Here is a 22,857-nt window from a genome sequence, read left to right as displayed (position 1 = left end):
AAATCTAGCCTTCTGAAACATGGAGTCAACATTCTTATCTCTCGTCTCCTCCCTCATCCTGGGACCCCTGTGAACACCATCACACCTCCCCAGCAATGCCTCCCCTGCCCTGCCCTGCCCTGGGAGCTGAATACCTCTGCAATGATGGGATAGACCTGCTCCATGCACAGGGAGATCACACTGGGCAGGAAGGGTTTGAACACCTGGCCTGGCTCCTGCACCACCACCTGCAGGATCTTCAGGAACTTCTCCACCACGCGGCAGCCCGTGCTGCCCTCGTGCAGGATGCTCTCTGCCAGCTGCTCCCTGGGACACAAACAGCCATTAGGAACATCCCCAGGGATCCAAAGGCTCACCTGCTTCACAGGAAAATTGGTGATGCCTCTAAAAGGCTCCTTTAATACTGGCCAAGTACATGGAGGCACAGTACTTGGGAGGGAGGTTTGACTGAGGGTTGACAGACCTGCCCCCCTCCCCAGGAAAAGATGAGTGAGGGGACACTCTGAGACCTTGGGCAGGAGCTAAGAGGGGATGTGAGAGTCCAGTTCAGCACCCCACACAGCCAGGAAGTCTGTGGGAGAGTTGGGATTGCACAATGGCAGCTGTGACTGATGGACATGCACTGGGTCTCTCCACACTTGGAAGTGTTTTCCTCAGATTCGGCCCTGGGATGTGACAAAAGTCACAAAGGCTGCTAACAGCCCCCTTTAGGGACAGGGACCAGCTGGCTGAGCAGCTCCTCAGATAAACCTTCCTGAGGGTAAGAAAGAAGTGACCAGGGCTGGGCAGTACCTGGTGAACATGTTCAGGAAGGTCTGTATGATCTGCTCAGTGAAAGGCACTCCCATCTGCACCCTCAGGCCTTGGAACAGGGTGAGGAAAAAGCTCAGCATCTCATCTGTCACATCTAAGAGAGGAGAAAAGCAACAAGAACATGTTAAGGAAACATCCAAGTGCATCAAAAAGTCTTTTATGTTTAAGTCTGAAGTTTGCTTCTCCTATTCAGGGAACCCCATTTACTCTTGGGAATTTACCAACAGGGTTGTCTGAGAAACTGAAACCATCAGCTGGTTCCTACAGGGCTTCAGCAGTGTTTATCCCTTTTCAAAACCTGCCAGGGATGACCAGCACAGGCAGCACCCAGCCCCTCAGAACAACCAAAATCCTGCCAGCAAGGCCTCAGTGTGCTCAGAGTGCTGGGACAAAGCCCAGGGGCAGCTCCAGGGCCATCTCCAGCTCTCACTGCTCATTCAGGGTTAACAGGAAACACCAGGAAATCCAAAACACCCACAGAGCTCGGGGTGGAGGAGACAGAATCCAGCTTGTTTTTTTGGCAGGAACAGAGAAGACCCTTCTATCCTCAGAAGTGAGCACATGGTGCTGCAGTGAGCTGATCAGCACCCAGCTGATCCTTCACCCATCCCAATAAACACTGGATGACCAAGCTGGAGCTGCTCAACTCCTCCCTCATCACACAGGCAATAAATAGCAATAGATGAGGCTGTTCTGAAGACAACAGCTCCCTGGAGTCACAGCACCTTTGCTGCTGCCTTGGATCCTCTGCATTTCACTGCTTTTGTCTCCCCTCAACCCCCACCACTGATAAAATCCCACCCAGCTCCAAGGGGAACAGGAGGAAGCATCTGATGTGATACAAAATGCAAACTGGTGGCCAGCAGGCTGTGAAGTGACAGTCCTGGCTCCATCTCAGTGAAAGAAACCCCCAAATCCCACATCATTTGACCCAGTCTGATGACAACTATTCCTCTTAATGGTAAATACAGCCAGAGAGGGTATTTTAAAGCTCTTTTTTTTTTTTTTTTTTGTGCTCAGGACCAGCTCCTCTTTGAAACTGTGACAACCCTGCCTGGATCCTGGCTGGCAGGGATGTCCCTTCAGCCCAGCTCTCCCAGCACACCCAGGCACAGAAACCCCACACACTCCACAGCCACACCACAGCTCTGCTGCTGCTCTGGGTGTCACCAGGAGCTCAGAAAGCTACTCACAGCATGACCCCTGGCCTGAGGTTATACCTGACTGATGAATGAAAGCTGGGAAGAGGGCTAGTGAGACCTGCACGGATTCTTGCAGCGACTGATAACAGATCTGCCGGGACTTGGTGGATTCTCCAGAGACACTTTCCACAATGTCTTCCAGAACGCTCAGTGTCTGGTGGATGATCACTTTGGCTGCAAAACAAGAGGAGTGATGCTTCTTGCATGTGCCAAAACTGCTCACAGGTAAGAGGAAGAGAAATTAAGCTCACACACAGAGCAATTAAAACAAATGATGTGCGACACTGCAGATTTCAGAATGATTTTTAAAGCGATCCTCAATAAAAAAACCCCAAATCATGGCAAACCAGGCCCAAAGCAGCAGTTACACACACACACACATATATATATATATATATATATATATATATATATATATATATATATATATATTCAGCAGTTTCCCTGCACCCTTGTCCTCCTATTTAAATTCCTCCTATTTAAATAAACCCTCTCCAGTACTTCCCAAGGAAGAAATTCTTATTTTCCCCCTTCACTTTTTACAACCACGCTGCTTCCAGCCAGTTTTCCAATACTACACAAGAGGCTGTTCAGTATTCCCAATGCAATCCTTACTATTTAAACTTTTATCCCAACCATGATCCCAGGAAGACAGCACTCTAATGGAAGAATTTACAGGTGACCTGAGATGAGAGTGCCCCGTAGAGAGCAGAAAAGCCTCTAAAAACAGAAATAAAACCCAACCTGCTCCTTCGCCACCCTCCCCGTATGCGAAACAATTTCTCAGCCAAAATAACCACTGTGAAATCAGCTTAATGACACTCCCCAGTGCAGCAGGAGTGAGCAGGGCTCTGGTACTTACTGTCCTCCAGCTGCACCTTCCTCTGGGGCAGGCTGGCCGTGGCCTTGAGCTGCCGGTAGTCGCGGGTGAGGGCGGACACGAGGCTGGCGTGGTTGGTGGAGCGCACGGCCCACTGCTGCTCGCTCTCGGGCAGGTTGGGCCAGGGCAGCAGCAGCACGTTGGACAGAGCCCTGCACACCAGCACCTGGGCCTGGGAGGGACAGCAAGCACAGCCACTGAATGCCTGGGGTGGGAGGAGTGGTGCTCCAGATTGCAAGGCAAGATGTATTCTGTTACCATCTGTATGGCAGATTGTCTTTTGTCAAGTGGGCAGTTTGCCTTATCTCTCTCTCTGAGTGACCACAATCACTCCTCCCTTGGGAGGGGACATTGCTGATAACAGCTATTGAACGTCACTGCATGGCTGATAAGAACTACAGCATCCCATTGGGAGATGTGAGCCCAGAGGGAGGAGCCAAGCATTGCTGCCCAGATATAATCCAGAGGGAGGAGCCAAGCATTGCTACCCAGATATAATCCAGGGGGAGGAGCCAAGCATTGCTACCCAGATAAAATCCAGAAGGAGGAGCCAAGCATTGCTACCCAGATATAATCCAGGGGGAGGAGCCAAGCATTGCTGCCCAGATATAATCCAGGGGGAGGAGCCAACATTGCTACCCAGATATAATCCAGGGGGAGGAGCCAAGCATTGCTACCCAGATAAAATCCAGGGGCAGGAGCCAAGCATTGCTACCCAGATATAATCCAGAGGGAGGAGCCAAGCATTGCTACCCAGATATAGCCCAGAGGTTTTGAGACACCAGCACGGCTTCTCCACTGGATTCCCCAGAGGAACAGCAGCTGCCTCTTCTTCCACTGGATCTTCAGAGGAAGAATACATCCTTCTCTACAGATCCCCCTTGCTCCAACAGAACCACCCCTGACACTGCAGGAGGGCTGCAGCCACATTTCCAATGGGACTGCTGCCAACACCCTGACCCACAGGGTGTCAGGTTGTGAACTCTGTCAGTGTTGTTTTAATTTACTGCATTGTTCATATTTTTATTTTCTTCCCTATTAAAGAATTGTTAGTTCCTGCTCCCATATTTTTTACCTGAGAGCCCCTTAATTTAAAATTTATAGCAATTCAGAGGGGTGGCGAGGGTTTACATTCTCCATTTCAGGGGAGGCTCCTGCCTTCCTTAGCAGACACCTGTCTTTCCAAACCAAGCCAAGTGGTGCAATGGCTTGGGTGGGAAGGGAGGCCAAAGCTCATGGTGTTCCATCCCTGCTTTGTGCACCTCTGGTGTGTGGGGTGAGCTCTGCAGAGCTGCTTGGACACTGAGGATGGATTGCAGCTCCCAAAACACCCACACAGGTGAGTATCAACCCTGAGCTCCTGTACCCACAATGAGAGGTGGGAGCAGAAACCACCTACGAGAGCCCAGACAGCACCAAGGTTGGACTAACAGCAAAACCATTGAATAATGGAATGGTTTGGGTTGAAGGGACCTTAAAGGTCACAAACTTCCAATCCCCTGTCCCAGGCAGGGACACCTGCCACCAGACCAGGCTGCTCCAAGTCCAGCCTGTCCTTGAACATTTCTAGAGATGGGGCAGCCACAACTTCTCTGGGCAACATTAATCAAAGAGACAAAGTTTTAACTTTTTTCCCAAGTTAATTTTTGCTAGAGCACAAGCCTGGAGTGAGGTGATATTTTATGGCTCTCCAAGACAACAGCAGTGCTCACTATTCAACAGCAGAACTCGAGCCTAAATGAAAACAACCAGCCCTGCAAAGACAGAGAGAAGCAAAGCTCCAGGATTTAAGGTCTGGAAGCAGCTCCCAGCTCTGTCAGTCCTTCCCTGCAGCAGTAAATCTCTGCTGCTTATAAAAACAAAGATGATTTTACTTTCATTATTCCTTGTCTGGTTTACATGCTGAGCTTCTGCACTTGTGCAGCACTTGGTGCTTCCCTGCCAGCACAACACAACCATATCCCAGCACTGTGGCTTTTCAGTGTCATAAATACAATACATTTATATTATTTACATTGCTTCTGCAATGTAAATGCAACTTTCACAAAAACCTCTTGCTGTAGGTCAGAATCAACGTGCCTGGACTGTGAAGATGATGCAGAACTGGGAATGGTGTCAACAAATGAGAAAAGAATCATATCTAAGAGGTGCAATTGTATTTTTTCCTTGTACTGTTTCCCCAAATAGATCATTAATTACATACAATATCACTGTAATTTGTGAATATCCACAATATAGAGAAGACTGCTGATTTTTGAGGTTATCCCTGTCCTGGATTGTCAAGCAAATTGTATTCTATTTACCATCTGTAAGGCTGTTGTCTTCTGTTAAGTGGGAAGTTTTCCTTATCTCTTCCACATCTGGGGAGATATCAGCTGATAACAGCTATTGAATGTCAGTGCATGGCTGATAAGAACTACAGCATCCCATTGGGAGATGTGAGCCCAGAGGGAGGAGCCAAGCATTCCCAACTGGACATACTCTGGAAGTTCTCGAGCACCAGCACAGCTTCTCCACTGGATTCCCCAGAGGAACAGCAGCTGCCTCTTCTTCCACTGGATCTTCAGAGGAAGAATACATCCTTCTCTACAGATCCCCCTTGCTCCAGCAGAACCACCCCAGACACTGCAGGAGGGCTGCAGCCACATTTCCAATGGGACTGCTGCCAACACCCTGACCCACAGGGTGTCAGGTTGGGTTCTGACTCAGTGCTGTTTTAGTTTACTGCATTGTTTATTCTTTTATTTTCTTCCCTATTAAAGAACTGTTATTTCCTGCTCCCATAATTTTTGTTGCCTGAGAGCCCCTTAATTTGAAATTTAGAGCAATTTGGAGGAAGGGGGTTTACATTTTCCATTTCGGGGGAGGCTCCTGCCTTCCTTAGCACACACCTGTCTCCAAACCAAGACAATCCCTCAGCACCTGAGGCACATCTTCCCAAGGACAGAACCTTCATTGGCATGTGGGACAGCTGTGGGTGAACTGACCTTGTCGGGGAGGCGCTGGGCAGAGGTGTCAGTGATCCTGTTGAACACCTTCTGCACAGCTGGGATGCTGATCAGGAACACCGGGCGCACCGTGGTGGCCAGGGACACCAGCAGGTGGCACGCAGACAGCAGCAGCTTCTCTTGCACCTGAGACACACAGGGGTGGTCAGTCCCACCAGCACACACAGCCAGGATCAGCTCACTGAGCCCCCAGGACATGGAGGGGTGCAGGCTCTGATTCCAGGGAACAGAGACAGGATGAGAGGAAATATGCCAGGGAAGCTTTAGATTGGATTTTGGGAAAAGTTCTTCATGGAAAGGGTGCTCAAGGTAGTGTGGAGTCCCCATCCCTGGAGGGATTTAACAGCTCTGTGGATGTGGCATTTTTAGCGGTGGCCTTGGCAGTACTGGAGAAATGGTTTAGACTTGATCTTCGAGAGCTTTTCCTAAACAATTCTATGATTTATTAGTCAACCAGAGCATAGTTTAGTTCCCTTAATACTACGAGAGAGAGAATTTCCTGCTTTCAAGCCATAAAATCATTAGACTGAGTTTAAAAGCCTTTAAGTTGCTTATGCTTGCATTAGCCTGACCTGCAGTGCTGTCACGACACTTCCCATGGCTCTGGGACACAGCCCAGCTCCCAGCCCGCCCCAGCTGAGCAGAGTGCAGCCCCCAGCCCCAGGGGGGCAGTACCTTGGAGCTGATGAGGGGGGTGATGGCCTCCAGTGCTGTGGACACCAGGGAGATGAACTGCTCGGGGTTCTGCCGGTGCACCTCGCTGTAGAACTGGGCCAGCCAGTGAGCGTAGGCCTGCAGGGCTGCCAGGGACTGGGCGTGCCTGGGGACACCAGGGGACACAGTGAGCGGTGCAACAGGACACAGGAGAGGTGTTTCAGGCAGCAGGGTTTGTAAAAAATCCTTACTCTGCTTTAGTTTTAGTTCTGGACCCACCAAGGCAAAGGTGGGAACTGATAAAGCCAAGTTATCATCAACTGGTACCTGACTGTAAGCACAGCTGATAATCACACTTCTGCAAGGTGAGGGTTCAGTCAGGGTAACCACAGCTGATAATCACACTCCTTTCAGGTGAGGGTTGAGTCAGGATGTCCCTCAATTTCAGAGAGGTGGTCCCCAAATGTGGGACAGTGCTGCTTTCTCAGGCAAGCATTAAAAAATGGATCACAGGTTTCTTCAGGGACAGGGAGAAGGGTGAACCCTTGCTGACAGAAAACACCTCCCCAATTATTGTAAACCAGAAAAACCTTTACAACAAGATCACCTGCACCAATTTCAGTGCCATTAACTTGGGATTAATAGGAGAAATCCCATTAGTTCTACAGTGATATGGTGAAATCTAGAGGAGGTCTTCAAGGAGCTGCTGAAGGTGCAATTACAAACCAGAACAAGTGTTCAAACCTTAAATTCTGCTCACAGAGCTCCAGCTGGCAGGGAACAGGTTTGTGTGCACAGCCTCAGCAAGGGAGGGTCCCTACAAGTCTGTCACAGAGGGAGGTGACCTGTGACCAGCAGCACCAAGATTTCACACTGAATAGCAGTGCCTGGATGGCAGCTGTTTGTCCCAGAAATGGCTTGCACAGCTGCAAGGGTTATGTTTGTTTTGGAAGAAAAAGATCTGAAACCCTCAGCTGGGAAAAAGCTCTTTTACCTGAGCCACAGATCCGACTTTGGTAGCAAAAAATCCATCAACTGGATTTATAAATAAATTACACATTACACAGTGGATCCATTTCTTTAAAATACCACTGTTGTAACACTTATTTCCTCATTAATTACCCTGCTTTTACAGCCACCAGCACAGGGCACAATCCCAGTTTGCTCTCAGAGCTGATTTAAGGGGCACTTTCCCTTCTCAGCACAAACATGTTTTCCCTTAAACAACCTGGGTACTTCCATTAGAGCAAAGACTGGTCCATAATGCTGGCAGCTGACTTTCCTCAGCTGGAAAAGGTGCTTTCCTGGGGAGCTGCCAAGGGCTGGGGAGGCTGTTTCCCAGAGGATCTGCCAAGGAGGGGTCTGAGCAGCAGCTCCAAGCCTTGCCCACCCTGTGAGTGCCCAGTTGGGTGCAGCCCCACTCACACATCGATGAGGTCAGGTTTCAGCACGGAGGGAACGGCGGTTTCGATGTTGTACAGTTTGATTTGGGATCCATACAACGTCACCTTCACCAACCTGCAGGTGCAAACACACATGGCAGCAAAGGGATTGTACAGATCTGCTCCAGCATCTGAGCTAGTGCAGCTCTTCCCCAGTCTGGGTGGATATTTAGCTAATACACAAATGAGATTTTGATCATTTAGCTTAAAATCATTCAGAGCCTACTGCTGTTTGGGGTAAAATGGGACAAGTGAGATGCTCCTGCACAGAAATGAAAACACAAAACCTGTGTAAAAGCCTGAAATTCTCCCATTTGTAACTATGTGCTAATTAAGTATCTAGGAGAGGATAAGAAAACATCTGCCCCTTCAGCTTTCACAGGTCTTTTCATTTAAGAGAAGAATCATGGAAACACTGAGGTTGGAAAAGGCCTTGAAGATCACAAAGTTCAACCTGGGGAGCCCCCTCAAACCAACTGCATCAAAAGGTGACAAGTCAGAAAAGCCAAACACACTCTGTGGTCACTGTCTATTGGATTAGAAAGTTACAAACTGTCTTGCAACAAAGAACTTGGGGCCATCTTGGACTACGGCCAACTGCTTGCTGCCTTATAAACCTCATTGTCACCGTGATATTTTATGAAAAATCCCTTCAGCAGGATTTCTTCTCCTGGGAAGCTTCAGCTTCTCCTTGTTTTGTTGCTTTGGAATGTGATTTGGAGAATTGTTTACTCAGCATGTGAATTGGTAATTTAATGACCAATCACAGCCAGCTGTGTTGGACTTGCTGAGTCTGTCACAGGTTTTTATTATCATTCTTGTTTTAGCCTTCTGATGCATCCTTTCTCTTTCTTTAGTACAGTTTTAGTATATAATTCTCTTTTAATAAAACATAATATATAATGTAAAATAATATTATATTAAAAGAGAATATTATATATAATATAATATCATAAAGTAATAAATCAGCCTTCTGAGAACATAGAGTCAAATTCTCATCTCTCACCTCGTTCTGGGACCCACAACACCACAACACGTGTGTACATGTATTCAGACCTTACTGGGCAAAAGTATCCACATTGATAATGTGGATACACTGCAGTAGAAAGAAGTAAAGGTGACAGATCAGAAAAGCCACATACACTCTGTGATGATGTTCCAGGTTGTAAGGCAAGATGTATTCTATTACCATCTGTATGGCAGTTGTCTTTTGCCAAGTGAACAGTTTTTCCTGATCTCTTCCACAATCACTCCTCCCTCTGGGGAGACACCTGCTGATAACAGCTATTGAATGTCACTGCATGGCTGATAAGAACTACAGCATCCCATTGGGAGATGTGAGCCCAGAGGGAGGAGCCAAGCATTGCTACCCAGATATAATCTGGAGATTCTGGAACACCAGCACGGCTTCTCCACTGGATTCCCCAGAGGAACAGCAGCTGCCTCTTCTTCCACTGGATCTTCAGAGGAAGAATACACCCTTTTCTACAGGATCCCTGCTCCAACAGAACCACACCCGACACTTCAGGGGGACTGCAGCCACATTTCCAATTGGACTGCCACTAACACCCTGACCCACAGGGTGTCAGGTTGGGTTCTGACTCTGTCAGTGTTGTTCTAGTGTATTGCATTGTTTATTTTACCCTTTTATTTTCTTCCCTATTAAAGAACAGTTATTTCCTGCTCCCATATTTTTTACCTGAGAGCCCTTTAATTTAAAATTTATAGCAATTCAGAGGGGCGGGGAGGGTTTACACTTTCCATTTCAGGGGAGACTCCTGCCTTCCTCAGCAGACACCTGTCTTTCCAAACCAAGACAGGTGACTGTCCATTGAATTAGAAATCTATAAACTTTCTAGAGTTTATCACAAAGAACTTGGGACCATCTTAGACTATGGCCAAGTGCTTGCTGCCTTATAAACCTCATAGCTTTGAGATGCTGTTCTCTAAGCAATAAACCCTTCTCAGCCTGCTCCTGGTGCCCTCCCTTGCAGGCACAGCTGCACCCACCTCTCCACCACGGTGAGCGCGTCGTTGAACCTGGCGGCGAACACGTCCCCGGTGAAGTACTCGGCCAGGCGGCCCACGGCCTGCAGCAGCGAGCTCAGGTCCCTCAGCGAGCAGTGCAGCCTCCTGCAGTCGTTCTCTGCTGTGATGTTCAGCCTGTGACCTGCAGGGACACCACAGCCCATCAGCCACACAGCCACAAAGCTGAGTTTCTCTAAGGGCTGCCCCCAGAGCTGGAAATCGCTGCTCGCGCAAGGGGAGAGCGCCACGGCTCTGGGATTGATCCCTGCTGCTCCTGGGGATGGGAAACCTGGTGACAAAGTGACAGAAAGTGCCAAGTTTGTTCTAATTCTATTGTGAAAGCAGCTCTGGGCCACAGGTCAAATGGCAGCACTGGCCCAGGCACTGCAGAACTCTGGAAAGGAAGCTCAGCTCTTCTGACAACACCTCAAGGGCTGATAAAGATGTCAATGACTATTTCAGCCTTTTACACCTTTATTTCCTTCTGTATGGAGTGAATTCCTCCATAAACAGGAGCCTTGCTGTTTTCTGCTACCATCAAGAGCATTCCCTGCTCTGGAGAAGATGGTTTTCCAGGTGGAGAAGATACTTTTCCAGGTGGCAAGGTGGTTTTCCATATGGAAGAAGGTGGTTTTCCACATGGAGAAGGTGGTTTTCCACATGGAGAAGGTGGTTTTCCACATGGAGAAGGTGGTTTTCTCATGGAGAAGGTGGTTTTCCACATGGAGAAGGTGGTTTTCCACATGGAGAAGGTGTTTTCCACACTCCCTCTGCTGGCTGCAGTTCCAGTGATCCAGCAGCAGATTTGGGCCAGAGAATTTGTGGCTTCACTTCTGGTGTGAGGTGTGTTGTGCACTTCCATGTTTCTCAGGTACACGAAACAATCTGCTAATGAGGTTTTTCAGCCCCACACAATCCTCCTGCTGCTGCTCAGGTGTGGACACCTGGGCTCAAACATTCCAGAGCTTCTACTAAAAAAGCAAGTATGTTCTCCAACACCACCTTTTGAAGAAAATCAGATTTTCTTTCCACTGACTGTATCTAATCTCAAAACAAGCTTTAAGCACCAACCTCTCCATGTTGTGCCATCAATACAAACACACAAGCCTGCACCACGTGCTCTGGGATGAGCAGGGAAGTTGTTGTCCCTTCCAGACCCATTCTGGGATTCTGTGCCACCGCCCAGGGCTCAATCCAGAGCTGCACCGAGCTGCTGCTGCTCCAGCCCCCAGGACAGCTTCTAACCCTAACCCTAAACCCCTACACACTGCTTATCCTAGGGCTGAAATGATCCTAAAACTGGGAATATTTTTTACTAGAACTGGCTATACAAGTCACCATTTTGCCATGTCCAGCAGTATTGGAGATGTGACAGATTCCTTTCCTGGTCACACCAGGGAATTTCAGTATTTCCTTAAACTACAGCCTGCCCTCAGGTAGATCTCACCACTGCTACTTCCCTTGTTTCTCAGGAAGGAGCTGTAGCATTTGGTGCTGCACACCTGCTCCTAACACCTCTGGTATCTTCACTTCAAATACCAGAACAAGGGAAGAACCAAGCCAATAAGAATAAATCATATTATGAGATTTCTGTCTGCTGCTGGAGTTTAACACTGAGCCATGAGGCACCACACAGGTTTGGATCAAGGGAATACAGAAAAAACAACACCAAAGCGGGTCTGGAGTGGTTTTACAGTGATGAAAGAGGGAGGAGCACAGTTAGAGGTGGTTAATACCTGTTCCTGAAGTGACCACGAACTGCTGGAGCCCCAGATACACTTCCAGGTTATCCTGCAGAACGGGAAACTGAAAGAGAGAAGAACTGATTGTGATCCTGGGGCTTGGCAGACAGTAACAGCCAATGACTGACTGCTCTGCCAGAGCAGAGTGCTCTCATTTCTCCCCAGTGCCTTCACACAGACATTTGGAAGAAGGGCAGGATGGGCTCTGGGCTGATCCTGCATCCCACAACTTCCCAGGTCCTGACAGCTGTCAGGAAAACAAAGATCACTCCCCTGAAGGCACTTCCCTGTGGCAGCTCTCCTTTGCCTCTAACCCCAGCAATCAGCCTGACAAGATAATAGTCTGATAGTGCAAGTGAGGGCACACAGCAGGAATACACAGCTGGAGGCATAACCCAGCCCAAGGAGCAGAGGAGTGGCAGAGTCTGAGGTGCAGGAGGTCTGTGCTCACCCACCTCACCAGCAAGTGTCACCTTCTCAAAAGGTGAGACTTAAAAATCTCCCAAAATATTATGCAACCAGAAAGTTGAGTTCAGTGCCTCTACCAGGGTACAGAAGGGAAGCAGTGCAGCACTCTGCCAGCAAGCTGCAGGCTGCAGCAGTGATATTCCATGGGGAAAACAGCCAAAGGAATAAACACCACAGTCCTCATGCACCCCAGTGTGGGAGCGGAGTGTCAGCCCAGCTCCATCACTCAGCTGTGACAGCAAACATGCCAGGTCCTGCTCATACTTCAGCTAAACCATCTTTCTCAACCCTTCCAGCCTGGCACAGCTCTATTTAATTTCTGCTGGGGAAAATGGCTGAAATTGGTGGTTGGTTTGATGGAATTCTCTTGTCCATCAGCAGAAGGAGCTGCAGCCTTTCCTTGCCCAGCATGGGATGGAGTCATGGCAGCTGCTCTCCACTGCTTTAATTATTTGCCACTGTTAAACCTCCTAAACTAACCACTGCACCCACCAGCCCTGCAGCCACTGGGAAAAGCACTGGGAACTGCTGGAGAGGCTCCCACATCCCCCAATCCCCCAGCAGGAACAATGCAGGGCTCAGGAAAGCACTCCCTACCAACATGCTGTGCCTAATTACCAGTGCAGTGTCTCTGCATAACTGCCTGAAGGGAGTTTAAAAAACCACAGAGCCTTCCTCATGTGGATGTGCTACTCCAAGGAAGCCACATGCTGTGCTCCATCTGATCCATCTGCTCCCTGAACACTGCTCTGCTCCTCAGTGACTCACGGCAGGGCTGCACAGCAGCCTCTCTTTGTTCCCTCCTGCTAGTGACAGGCTTTGCTTCCCTGCCTCAAGAAAAACAGCAACTGCAAAGGCACTTCAGGTCAGGCATCTCCTGCCTCTGCAGCAGCCCAGTTTTCTCTGCTCCTTGGGAATACAGTTCTGAGGTTGAGCTGTGCAGTGTTCCCAGCAGGGTTAATGCACTTGCTGAGATCTCACTGCTATTATTTCCCTTTCTCCTCACCCAGCAAAATCCCACCTGGACTGCTCTGAATTCTGGGCCACACTTCTATCCTCAAGATCTCCTCCTCAAAATTGTTAATAGGATGCTACAAGCCCAGACAACTTTTACACCACCAAAGGTGGTGACAGCAGCTAAAGAAAAGCACTTACCCAGATCAGATCTGCTTCCCAATAGTCCAAGGCCTCTCTCCAGCATTTTTATCTAGCCTTTAATTAAAATAAAGATTCCACTCTCTTTAAAGCCCTAACAATGACACTTATCTGCCCAATTCACAGCCCTGCCTGCGAGATAAAGGCCAAGATAAGCAGCCCAGAGTGGTTGCTGCCACTTCGAGAGGTGGGAATTTCTATGTCCTCCAAGCTGGACTTAGCACTGAACCACTCTCTTCAAAACACACCAGGAAATTCAACAAAGCCAAAGAAACAATTCTTTCTCTTCAATTTCTAATCTCTCATTGCAAAGTTTGCCAAGTTTTGGATGCAACTTTTGCATCCAACCCTAAATTTCCAATTTTTTTTTTTTTTTTTTTTGGCACTGAGACATCTGTCAAAAAAAAAAAATCTCCAGCAGTTGGTGCTGATTCCACGTGGCACTTTGGCCTGGGGCAGGACTTACGAGTGTGGAGAAGGCGTGAGTTGGCAGGAGCTCCATGACTTTGGCCACCACCTCCAAGCTCTGGCGCAAGTACCGCTGCCACTCCGTTTGCTGCTGCAAACAGAAGGACATGGGGTGAGCACTGCCCTTCCCTGGGTCCCCAAAGCTCTGTGTTCCCCTGGGAAGGGAGGGACAGCAGGGAGAAACCAACCCCCCAAACAGGATAATAGAGAAATGTAACTTGCATACTCCACTGGAACTTATTTTCATGTAGAATTTGTTCTGTTTTCATTGCAGAATTGATAAAATCGGGGGGACAGTGCAGGAGGAGGGAGGGGAAAGAGTGGTAAGAACTTTAAAGGTGAATTAAGCAATAATTTTAACAGTAAAACACTCTTTCCATGCTCAACTACACAGGTGACTGAGAAAGAAGCTCCCTGTTACCATCATAGCCCAAACCTGCTATTAATATGAGAAGGTAAAAATGAAACAACAAACACACACAGCAACATAAACAACAGAATGAACAGCACCCTGTCCTGACTTCATTTTGTCCTTAAATAATGAACTAAAATGCTTTTCAAGTTTTATACCAAAAAGTTTGAAGTTTTGCAAGTATCATTATTTGCCACCCTGTTTTAGAAGCGTAAGGACAACTTCACCAGGACTGCTCTAGATAATTTATACCTTTATTTGTGACATTATTATCACCATGGAAAGGCATCCAAACATCAACATGGTCTTTACAGGAGTATGGCAGCTAATTATCCAGATGACAAAAGTGTCAAATTAATCCAGAAAATAATTAATTTTGCTTATGAAATGGAGCTGTTATCAAGCTCAGAGGCTGTGATGTGACCAGCCCTCAACACCCCAGAATTTAAAAATCTGTCTGATGCCATTTGTGATAAAATTCCCTCTGCTGCTTCACCTATCCTCATGTGACAGCTGACCTGCTCTTCCAGGGCTCTGCCCCCCCAACTTTGGCCACCACTCCACTTTGACATTTATCAGCTTCAAGGTGATTTTTATCAGTATCAACTTAGGAGAAATATCAGTATCAACTTAAACATAAGCGCTAACAAGACACAGCTTCAAGCTTTTGCTTCAGTGATATTTTAGCATTTAAATTCCCAGGTGACCAGCAAATTAATTCCAAACGAATTAAACACTTTAAATTCCAAAGGTGTCTAGACATGGACATCTAACACCTCTGACAATCAGAACACAAGGATCTAAATTTTTCCCCCAGTAAGAACCAAGTTAAAGCCAAAGGTTGCATCTCCACTGTGACTTTTGGTGAAAAGCAACTAAAGCTGTTTTACAGCTCAAACCCCACTGTCACAGACATCTTTTATGACAAATCCTTTCCTTAGATTTTTTTCTCCTGAGAAGCTGAGAGACCTCAGGAACAAAATGTAAACCATGGTTATCTGCTGCTGTGGAATGCAACAGGTGGATCTTTGATTGGTCTCATGTGGTTGTTTCTGATTAATGGCCAATCACAGTCAGCTGGCTCAGACTCTGTTATTCATTATTGCTTTTTCTATTCTTAGCTAGCCTTCTGATGAAATCCTTTCTTCTATTCTTTTAGTATAGTTTTAATATAATATATATCATAAAACCATAAATCAAGCCTTCTGAAATATGGAGTCAGATCCTCGTCTCTCCCCTCATCCTCAGACCCCTGTGAATGCTGTCACACCCCACACAGAAGGGAGGGGAGAAGGAGCTGTTTAGCCCATACTCCAGAGTGCAAGCTCTGGAAAAGCCACTGCAGGTGGCAGCAGTGCAGGTGGCAGCAGTGCAGGTGGCAGCAGTGCAGGTGGCCCTGTCCTGTCCAGCTTACATCATCATCCAGGGTCTCGTCATCCAGCTCCTCCAGCTGTGCCTGGTTATACCTGAACTGGATCCGGTTCAGCACCTCTGTCAGCAACAGAACCAAGGCATCTTCGTACCTGCAGCCACCAGGGAGAGACACACAGGGCTGGGTAAAACCCTTCCAGCAAGGGAAATCTAAAACAGAGCAGTTACAGCAAGCAGAGCCCGGGATTCAAGGTATCAGCTCATTTCAGGTCACAAGGTAGCTGTAAGGAAACAGCCTTGGCAATACCCCATATCCCTCTGGAGGGGAAAGGGAGGATTGTCAGCAACAGAAACAGCCCCAGAGTTCAAAACAGGAAAAGCAGGAGCAGTTTGCCAGGAACAACACCAGGTGTCCACAAACAGGAGGCACCAAGAGCCTCTTGCAGCCTGGGCTGTCCTCAGCAGCCTCTGCTGCTCTGCTCTGGGCACTGAATGAGGAACAGGGGAACCAGGGCAGTTATTGCTGCCTTGAGCCTGTCTGTGTCAGACACCAGGAAATTCCTCTGACTGCCCTGGATGGCTCAAACCCCTGCCAGGGGGCTCAGAGACCTTGGCACAGAGCCCAAGACTCCTGTGCCTTGGATTTCAACCCAATTACCAACCTTATATGAGGATTTACGAGTCACAAAAGTTTAAGCAGAATGATAGTTAGTTTGTCACAGGGTGAAAAGCAGAATTTTGGAGTTTTTAGAATGGGAGCTTGGGGTCCCAAGATGGAGGGATTTGGGTGTGCTTTGTCCTTTCTCCTTCTTCTTAGCCTCCATCTTCTGGGTGATGGTGGCACTTTTGGATTGGTTTAGAGTAGAAACACACTGTCTAACATAGGTGATAGGTATTGGAAAATGATTGTAAATAATGTACAGGTAGTTTTTAGTATAAAAAGATAACATTGCCCTGAGGGTGATCAGTGTGCCACTGACTGACCTGCTGGACAGATCTCAGTAGGACAGAAAAGAATGTTATAGATAACAGAGAATAAACAACCTTGAGAACCAGAACAGAACAATCCTGACTCCTTCTTCGGTTGCCAGGCTAGGAAAAAGAGATTTTCTAACACATCTTGGGGTCATCCTGACCTCAGAGACCCCTGAGATGTCTGTGCTGCTGTCTCCTCCTCCACACTGAAATTCAGGCCCTTCTCCCCTGAAACAAAGGCAGCCCCTTTTCTGCTTGCACTGTAACATGCCACTGAAATGTCCCTGCACCTTTGGGAGCCAAGGGGCTGGGACACAGCACACCAGAGAGCCAACAGAAATAATGCCAAGCTGCAAACCCAGCAGAGCACCCAACCACAACACCAAAACTTCAGGGATTTCAAGCAGGGTTAGTCTGCTTTTTCCTTGAAAAATCTCCTTCACAAAATAGCTGGGGTCTCATTAAAAAATCCTGGTTTTTTTCTAGGGAAAATCAGGTTGGAAAAACAGGCATTAAAAAGGAGTAACAGACGCAGAGCATGACGCAAGCCAAGTGTCAGATGTGACAGTCAGCTGTGCCACCAGCCAGGCAGCTGCAAGCTCTGGGCAAGGTGGTGTAACCTTGCATTGGGCAACTTCTGCAGTGGTGAAAGTGGCACTGTGTACAAAATGCAGTTTCTGCAGCACAGAACAGGAAATGTCCTCAGTGGCCCTGTGGTGTCACCACTCCCAGGCTGCCCAGCTCAGGGTTCCCACGCCTCAGGGCGTGCAGGGACGTGGAGATGTCAGAGCTGCCTCTGGGGACAAACAGCACAGCCCCAAGCACTCCCAAGCTTTATTTAGGGTTTTGTAGTCTGACAGACCCAGGGACAGCTTTCTGTTACAATTTGCTCCATGACAAGCTGGGTGACACCAAGACAACACGCACGACATGCATGTTAGGAGCAAATCATGAAGTTCCAACCCAGAATCTACTTCTTGAGAAATTCAAACCCCACAGTTCCCATGCTGAAAGGAGGAGCTCTGCTCTACAGTAGTTCCACTTTTCTTTGTGGTTATGATGCCAGGCTGGCTTTAAAAAAACAACTGCTGCTATTCAGGGTGCTCAAGGGAAAGAATATTCCTTCTGCACTCAGCAGAACTAAACATGGCACAAACCATGGACCTCAAAAACCCAAACAACTCCCCAGGATATTCACCAGATTTTTAAAGTGGCAGCAAAAAGACTCTTCTCAAACAAAACCCACCCCTTTCAGGGTCAGCATCTGCCAAGGAAGAGCTGCCAACCAGTGTTGCAGCTAATACACACAGTGGTAAGCAAGTGCAACTTTTGACTTCCAGTCTCATCTGTATTTCTCAGAAACACATCCCCTATTTAAACAGGAAGTTTTAAATCCTAATTAAATAAAATTTGTTTCCTAATTCATTAATTAGTTGTATGAGCTGAGTGAACACTAAGTAAGCAACTTGTGTTGTAGTTTCCTCCTCTAATTTGTGCTAAAATTTGCTCCAGTTCTATTTTAGACTACAAAGCTTCCTTCCTCTGCCTGCAAGGTTCACACACAACATATGTAAGTGCCAGTTTGTCTACCCAAACCTGCTCAGCCTGAGTTCTTGTGAATGAGTGTGAAACATTGAGGATAATGCTTTTTATACTACATGATTTTCTTTTAGATTTTTCTTTTAGAAAAAGAAAGGACTCAACCACACAGGAGGCTGCTCTAAGCAGTAGCTTATTTCTCACAGCTCTTCCATGGTGACCACAAAGTCTCTTTGCTGCTGAAGGAAAAAATCCTTCCACCCTGGGAGGGTGGGCAGGCCCTGGCACAGGGTGCCCAGAGAAGCCCCTGGATCCCTGGCAGTGCCTGAGGCCAGGCTGGATGGGGTTTGGAGCAGCCTGGGACAATGGAAGGTGTCCCTGCCATGGCAGGGGTGCAATGGGATGAGTTTTAAGGTTCCTCACCCCAGCCCATGCCATGATTCCAGCTGTGCCACCCTGGCAGCCCCCAGCCCTCACCTGTTGAGCACTGCTTCCTTGTCTGCCAGGCGACTTTTGATTTTGCTGGTCAGATAGTCCAAGAAGAGTGTCCAGATGTCCAAGCAAGAAAAGTAACCTTCATGTGTAGGCTGAAAGGCACCAAAATTCCCAATGAGTACCACAAGCTATGGCAAGATGGATTTCACACAGTGAAAACAGGAGTTAACATGCACTTCAACCCATGGGAAGAGCTTCTTGCCTTACTGGAACAGCTTTAGGATGTCACTGGAGAGATTCAGAGCTGTCCAAAGATGAACAAGAGCTTTTGTACAAGGGCAGGAACCAGGAATTACAAGGCTGGTCTCAGTGCTGACCCATCTCATGGCTGGCTACACCAGTTTCCAGCTTTCCAGGGCCTGAAGGGGCTCCAGGAGAGCTGGAGAGGGACTGGGGACAAGGGATGGAGGGACAGGACACAGGGAATGGCTCCCACTGCCAGAGGGCAGGGATGGATGGGATATTGGGAATGAGGAATTGTTCCCTGTGAGGGTGGGCAGGCCCTGGCACAGGGTGCCCAGAGCAGCTGTGGCTGCCCCTGGATCCCTGGCAGTGCCCAAGGCCAGGCTGGGCAGGGCTGGGAGCAGCCTGGGACAGTGGGAGGTGTCCCTGCCATGGCAGGGTTGGCACTGGATGGGCTTTAAGGTTCTTTCCAACACAAATAATTCCATGATTCTGTGATATTATGAAGCTGTTTCCTTGTCATTGTTCCTGTGTAAATGGGGCTGAGCTGCACTGACAGCTTCTACAGCAAGGTAAAACCAACCTAAAGCCACAAGGCCTGGGGGCTTTAATACAAAAACTAAAAGCTACAAGAAAGCCACAGATTGAGGACAAAGAACAAAATCCCCAAACACAAACCAAGCAAGTCTGAAAGACTTTTCCACACATTGTCCATTGCAAAGACTAGAAAAAAATTAAAGCAGAAGCAAAGTTAAACATCAGACAATTGTTGTTGCAACCTGTGACCTCTAAATCCAAGAGCACATGAAGCCATCTCCAAATCCCCAGCACCACTGGGGAGTGCCAGTAAGACCAGTTAAATTCTCTTTTTTTGGGTTTACTGGGACAAAAAAGCTGGCCCTGGATAACAGAACAGATTGGGAAAAATGAGGATGTGGGGCTGTACCTGATGGAAAGTGTATTTGAACAGCAGGGCCAGGAATTCAACCACAGGGAACTGGGAGTAGGACTCGATCCTTCGCAGGTGGACGCTCACAAAGAGCCGGAGGAAATCTGTGAACTTCTCAATGTAGCTGCAAGGGAAAGGAGAAAACACTGAGAAAAAACAGCCAAGGTGCCCCAAGGGAAAGCAACTGCATTGAAATAGTAGTAAAAGCCACTCAAAATCTTCTCATTCCAAGCAAAGTTACAATTAACCATCAGTAGAACAATTAAATATAAAGCCCTGCAACAATTACCTACAGGATGGGCAACCCTTCACTCCATTAACACCTGAAACAGCAGAAAAGACAATCTAGTCAAAAGCAACTTTAATATTCAGATAAATATTGAGTTCAACCAGGCCTGCCAATGAACACAACCCCCTCCACCCTGCAGAAATAATTTGCTAGCAAAGGTCATTGTAGTGATGGAGACACGATTAGTGAAACGAACTGCAGCCCTGAGGAATTCAGCTGGAAGCAGGAAGTTAATGCAGGAATCAGCAACACAGGGGTTACATTTACAGGAGGGGGTGGGAGAGCCAGGAAGGTGAAAGCTGGAAAGGAAAATTCCTCCTGCAGTGGAGATCAGCCATCCAAGAGTTTCTGAGCTGGGCCTGAACTGGGAAATGGAAGAGAAATCTTCCTGTAAAGCATGGGGCTCCTCAGGGAATGTGCAAAGGGTAGTTCCCAAAAGGAATCTGCCACCAAATCTTCAGGGACTGCAGCAAGGGCACCACCTCAGTGCAGCAGGGAGAGTTCTTGGGGGAAAACCAGCAAAGCCCTCAGTGGGGTGAGCTTTTATTGTGGAACAAACACACCCTGCACAGCAGGAACTTCAGCTCCAGATCCATCTGTGCAGCAAGGGTTAAACACTCCACAGCCCCAGGAGGGATGGCAGCACCACACACAGGCAGTGCCAGCCCTCCCTTGTGCCCAGAGCTCTGAAATGCATGAAACTCCTTCAAGTTTGTATTTTAAATAAAAAGTTGGGCTCAGCAGAGTTTCAGACAGGCATGAGCAGCCTGGTTTTACTCTACTGCCTGTTCTGCACTGCTGCAAACTCTGGGGATTTGGGGTTTTTTTGGGAATCCCCACTCAATCTAACAAGAACTCCCTCATGACCAGCAGCACTGCCAGATGACAGAGCTGCAGCACTGGGGGCTGTTGTGAGCCTTCAAAAGCACACACTGCTTTGAACATCCAAAAAAGATGAAGTTCCTTCTTTATTTGGCACTGCCTACATCACAGGAGATCACTGAGCACACCTGAGCACAGATCAAACACTTCAAAAATCAAAGCCAGGGGGGAAAAAAGAATTTAAAAAAAGAAACTCAAACATCTCCATCCTTTTAATTTTTATTTTCTAAACAGGCTCTGACCTGAGACCAGTGAAATTCTTCCTTGGCCCCCAGCCCCCTTCTCTAACCACTGAGCCATTGCCTGGATCCTTACCAGCCACTTCCCATCTTTTGGGATCTTCAAAGCCAAACACAAATGAAGCAAAAGGCAACCTGAACTTACTCTTTCCTGGAGTGTCCAAAGTGTTCAGACTGATTTTTAACAGAACAAAAATAACCAGCAGCACAAGAGGAAGGCAAGGAAGGACTCCAGAACCTGCAGGTTCTGAGCACACCCCTCTACTGAAGGGGGTTTCTTCAGTGCCCCTTTCCTTCAGGATTTTGTTAGTCCAAGCCAGGATGACACTTCCATGCACTGAGTCCTTCAATTTTGGACACAAAAAGTACAGCTGTGCCCTTAAGTGACAACAGGAAAATCCTCATGGCCTTTTCCACAAAGACAAGGAGAAAAGAAAGCTCCAGTCCCCCTGAAGCCAGCTGGACTTTTCCAGTCTCCAGAACCTCTTGGTTCCATCCCCATTTCAGACCTCAGCAATGAATAAGGATTCTCCCAGCCCCAGGCCCCAGCAGTCCCTGTGGGTAACAGGTCTGAGGAATGGCAGCACCACCTCTGCCCAGGCCAGCACAGCCCCACACCCTCACTGAAGGCTGGCCCCAAAGGCTGCTTGTGGTGTCCATAAAAGAAAGAACAGTTAAAGAGGGGATTGTGGGTGTCCAGGAGAGCTTTTCTCAAATCCAGAAGGGAACTCCTGGCTCTGTGCCTTGCAGGCAAAGGTGTCCCATCCCCACATGTCTCATTTCTAGGCAGAGAGTGACACAAGTCAGAGCTAGCAGAAAACGAGCAGCAGAATTCCCTGTGAGTCTGGATTTACCACCCCAAAGTTATGCCTTTATCTAAGGACATGAAAAAAGAGAATTCTGCAGCAGAAATGTGCAAGTCCTCTCTACAAATAAACCCACAGCTTTTTTTCTGAAATGTTTTTTTTTTCTTCTGAGTGGAAATTTATTCCCACCCTTGTGTACCCATAGTAAGACACTCATCACTTTCACACAGTTACAACCTCTCTGCCACTGCCAGCAGCCCTGTGACAAGAGGCAGCACCAAGGCACCACCCTGCCAACACCCAGGCTCAGCCACTCAACACAACAGCAGGAGGAGTCTCACTTTGTCCCTACAAGAAGGAATATCTGACGTAAGAGAGTGGAGCTGTCCCAGGGAACAAAAGGTGGCAGCAACATCCTGGAAAAAGAATACACAGCTTCCCAAGGTGCTGCTGCTTCCCTGCTGCCTCCAGCTGAGGCTGTGGAGAGCAGAACTGCAGCCACCACTCAGGATGCAGATAAGCCTTAGTTCAAAGTTGTAGTTCTAGTTCTTAGTTCTAAACCTTGGGTTTTAGCTTTTTATTTTTTTTTTTTCTTTTTTTTTTTTTTTTTGATTTTGTGCTGCTTTGGTGTGTGGGTCAGGGTTCCATATAAGGGGATGGTGGAGCCATTCACCACTGAACAGAGCTCCCCAAGCTGTGTTTGGTGCTATTTAAAAATAAATTTAAAAATAAATAAAAAAGAATCAGAAATGGCCATGGCTCTGTGAAGGGTAGGAAGCTTCTGCTGCCTTCTCCCAGGTCATGACTCACAGGATGTGTCCCCACTTTGGACAGAGTGGCAGATACTGACCAGAGGG

At 47.8% G+C, this 22,857-nt stretch overlaps 1 protein-coding gene across 2 annotated transcripts in view; it reads right to left on the bottom strand.

Annotated features, from left to right (window-relative positions):
• Positions 1–22,857, bottom strand: part of XPO6 (exportin 6) — a 65,562-nt gene that overhangs the window by 9,272 nt on the left and 33,433 nt on the right. Inside the window, exons 8-20 of one of the 2 annotated variants that reach the window (XM_063171264.1) lie at positions 19,782–19,908; positions 18,635–18,744; positions 15,687–15,795; positions 13,859–13,951; positions 11,764–11,833; positions 10,010–10,169; positions 7,983–8,075; positions 6,579–6,723; positions 5,883–6,029; positions 2,878–3,067; positions 2,034–2,189; positions 793–907; positions 135–306 (exon numbers count right to left, since the gene is read on the bottom strand). In XM_063171264.1, the coding sequence (XP_063027334.1) occupies positions 135–306; positions 793–907; positions 2,034–2,189; positions 2,878–3,067; positions 5,883–6,029; positions 6,579–6,723; positions 7,983–8,075; positions 10,010–10,169; positions 11,764–11,833; positions 13,859–13,951; positions 15,687–15,795; positions 18,635–18,744; positions 19,782–19,908 (1,687 nt within the window). The remainder of the gene's footprint in view (positions 1–134; positions 307–792; positions 908–2,033; positions 2,190–2,877; positions 3,068–5,882; positions 6,030–6,578; positions 6,724–7,982; positions 8,076–10,009; positions 10,170–11,763; positions 11,834–13,858; positions 13,952–15,686; positions 15,796–18,634; positions 18,745–19,781; positions 19,909–22,857) is intronic. The other variant, XM_063171265.1, reaches the window with a different exon arrangement.

The sequence above is a fragment of the Melospiza melodia genome, chromosome 18 (assembly GCF_035770615.1).
Source record: "Melospiza melodia melodia isolate bMelMel2 chromosome 18, bMelMel2.pri, whole genome shotgun sequence".
Classification (NCBI taxonomy): Eukaryota; Metazoa; Chordata; class Aves; order Passeriformes; family Passerellidae; genus Melospiza; species Melospiza melodia.
This window is presented reverse-complemented; position numbering and strand designations above follow the sequence as displayed.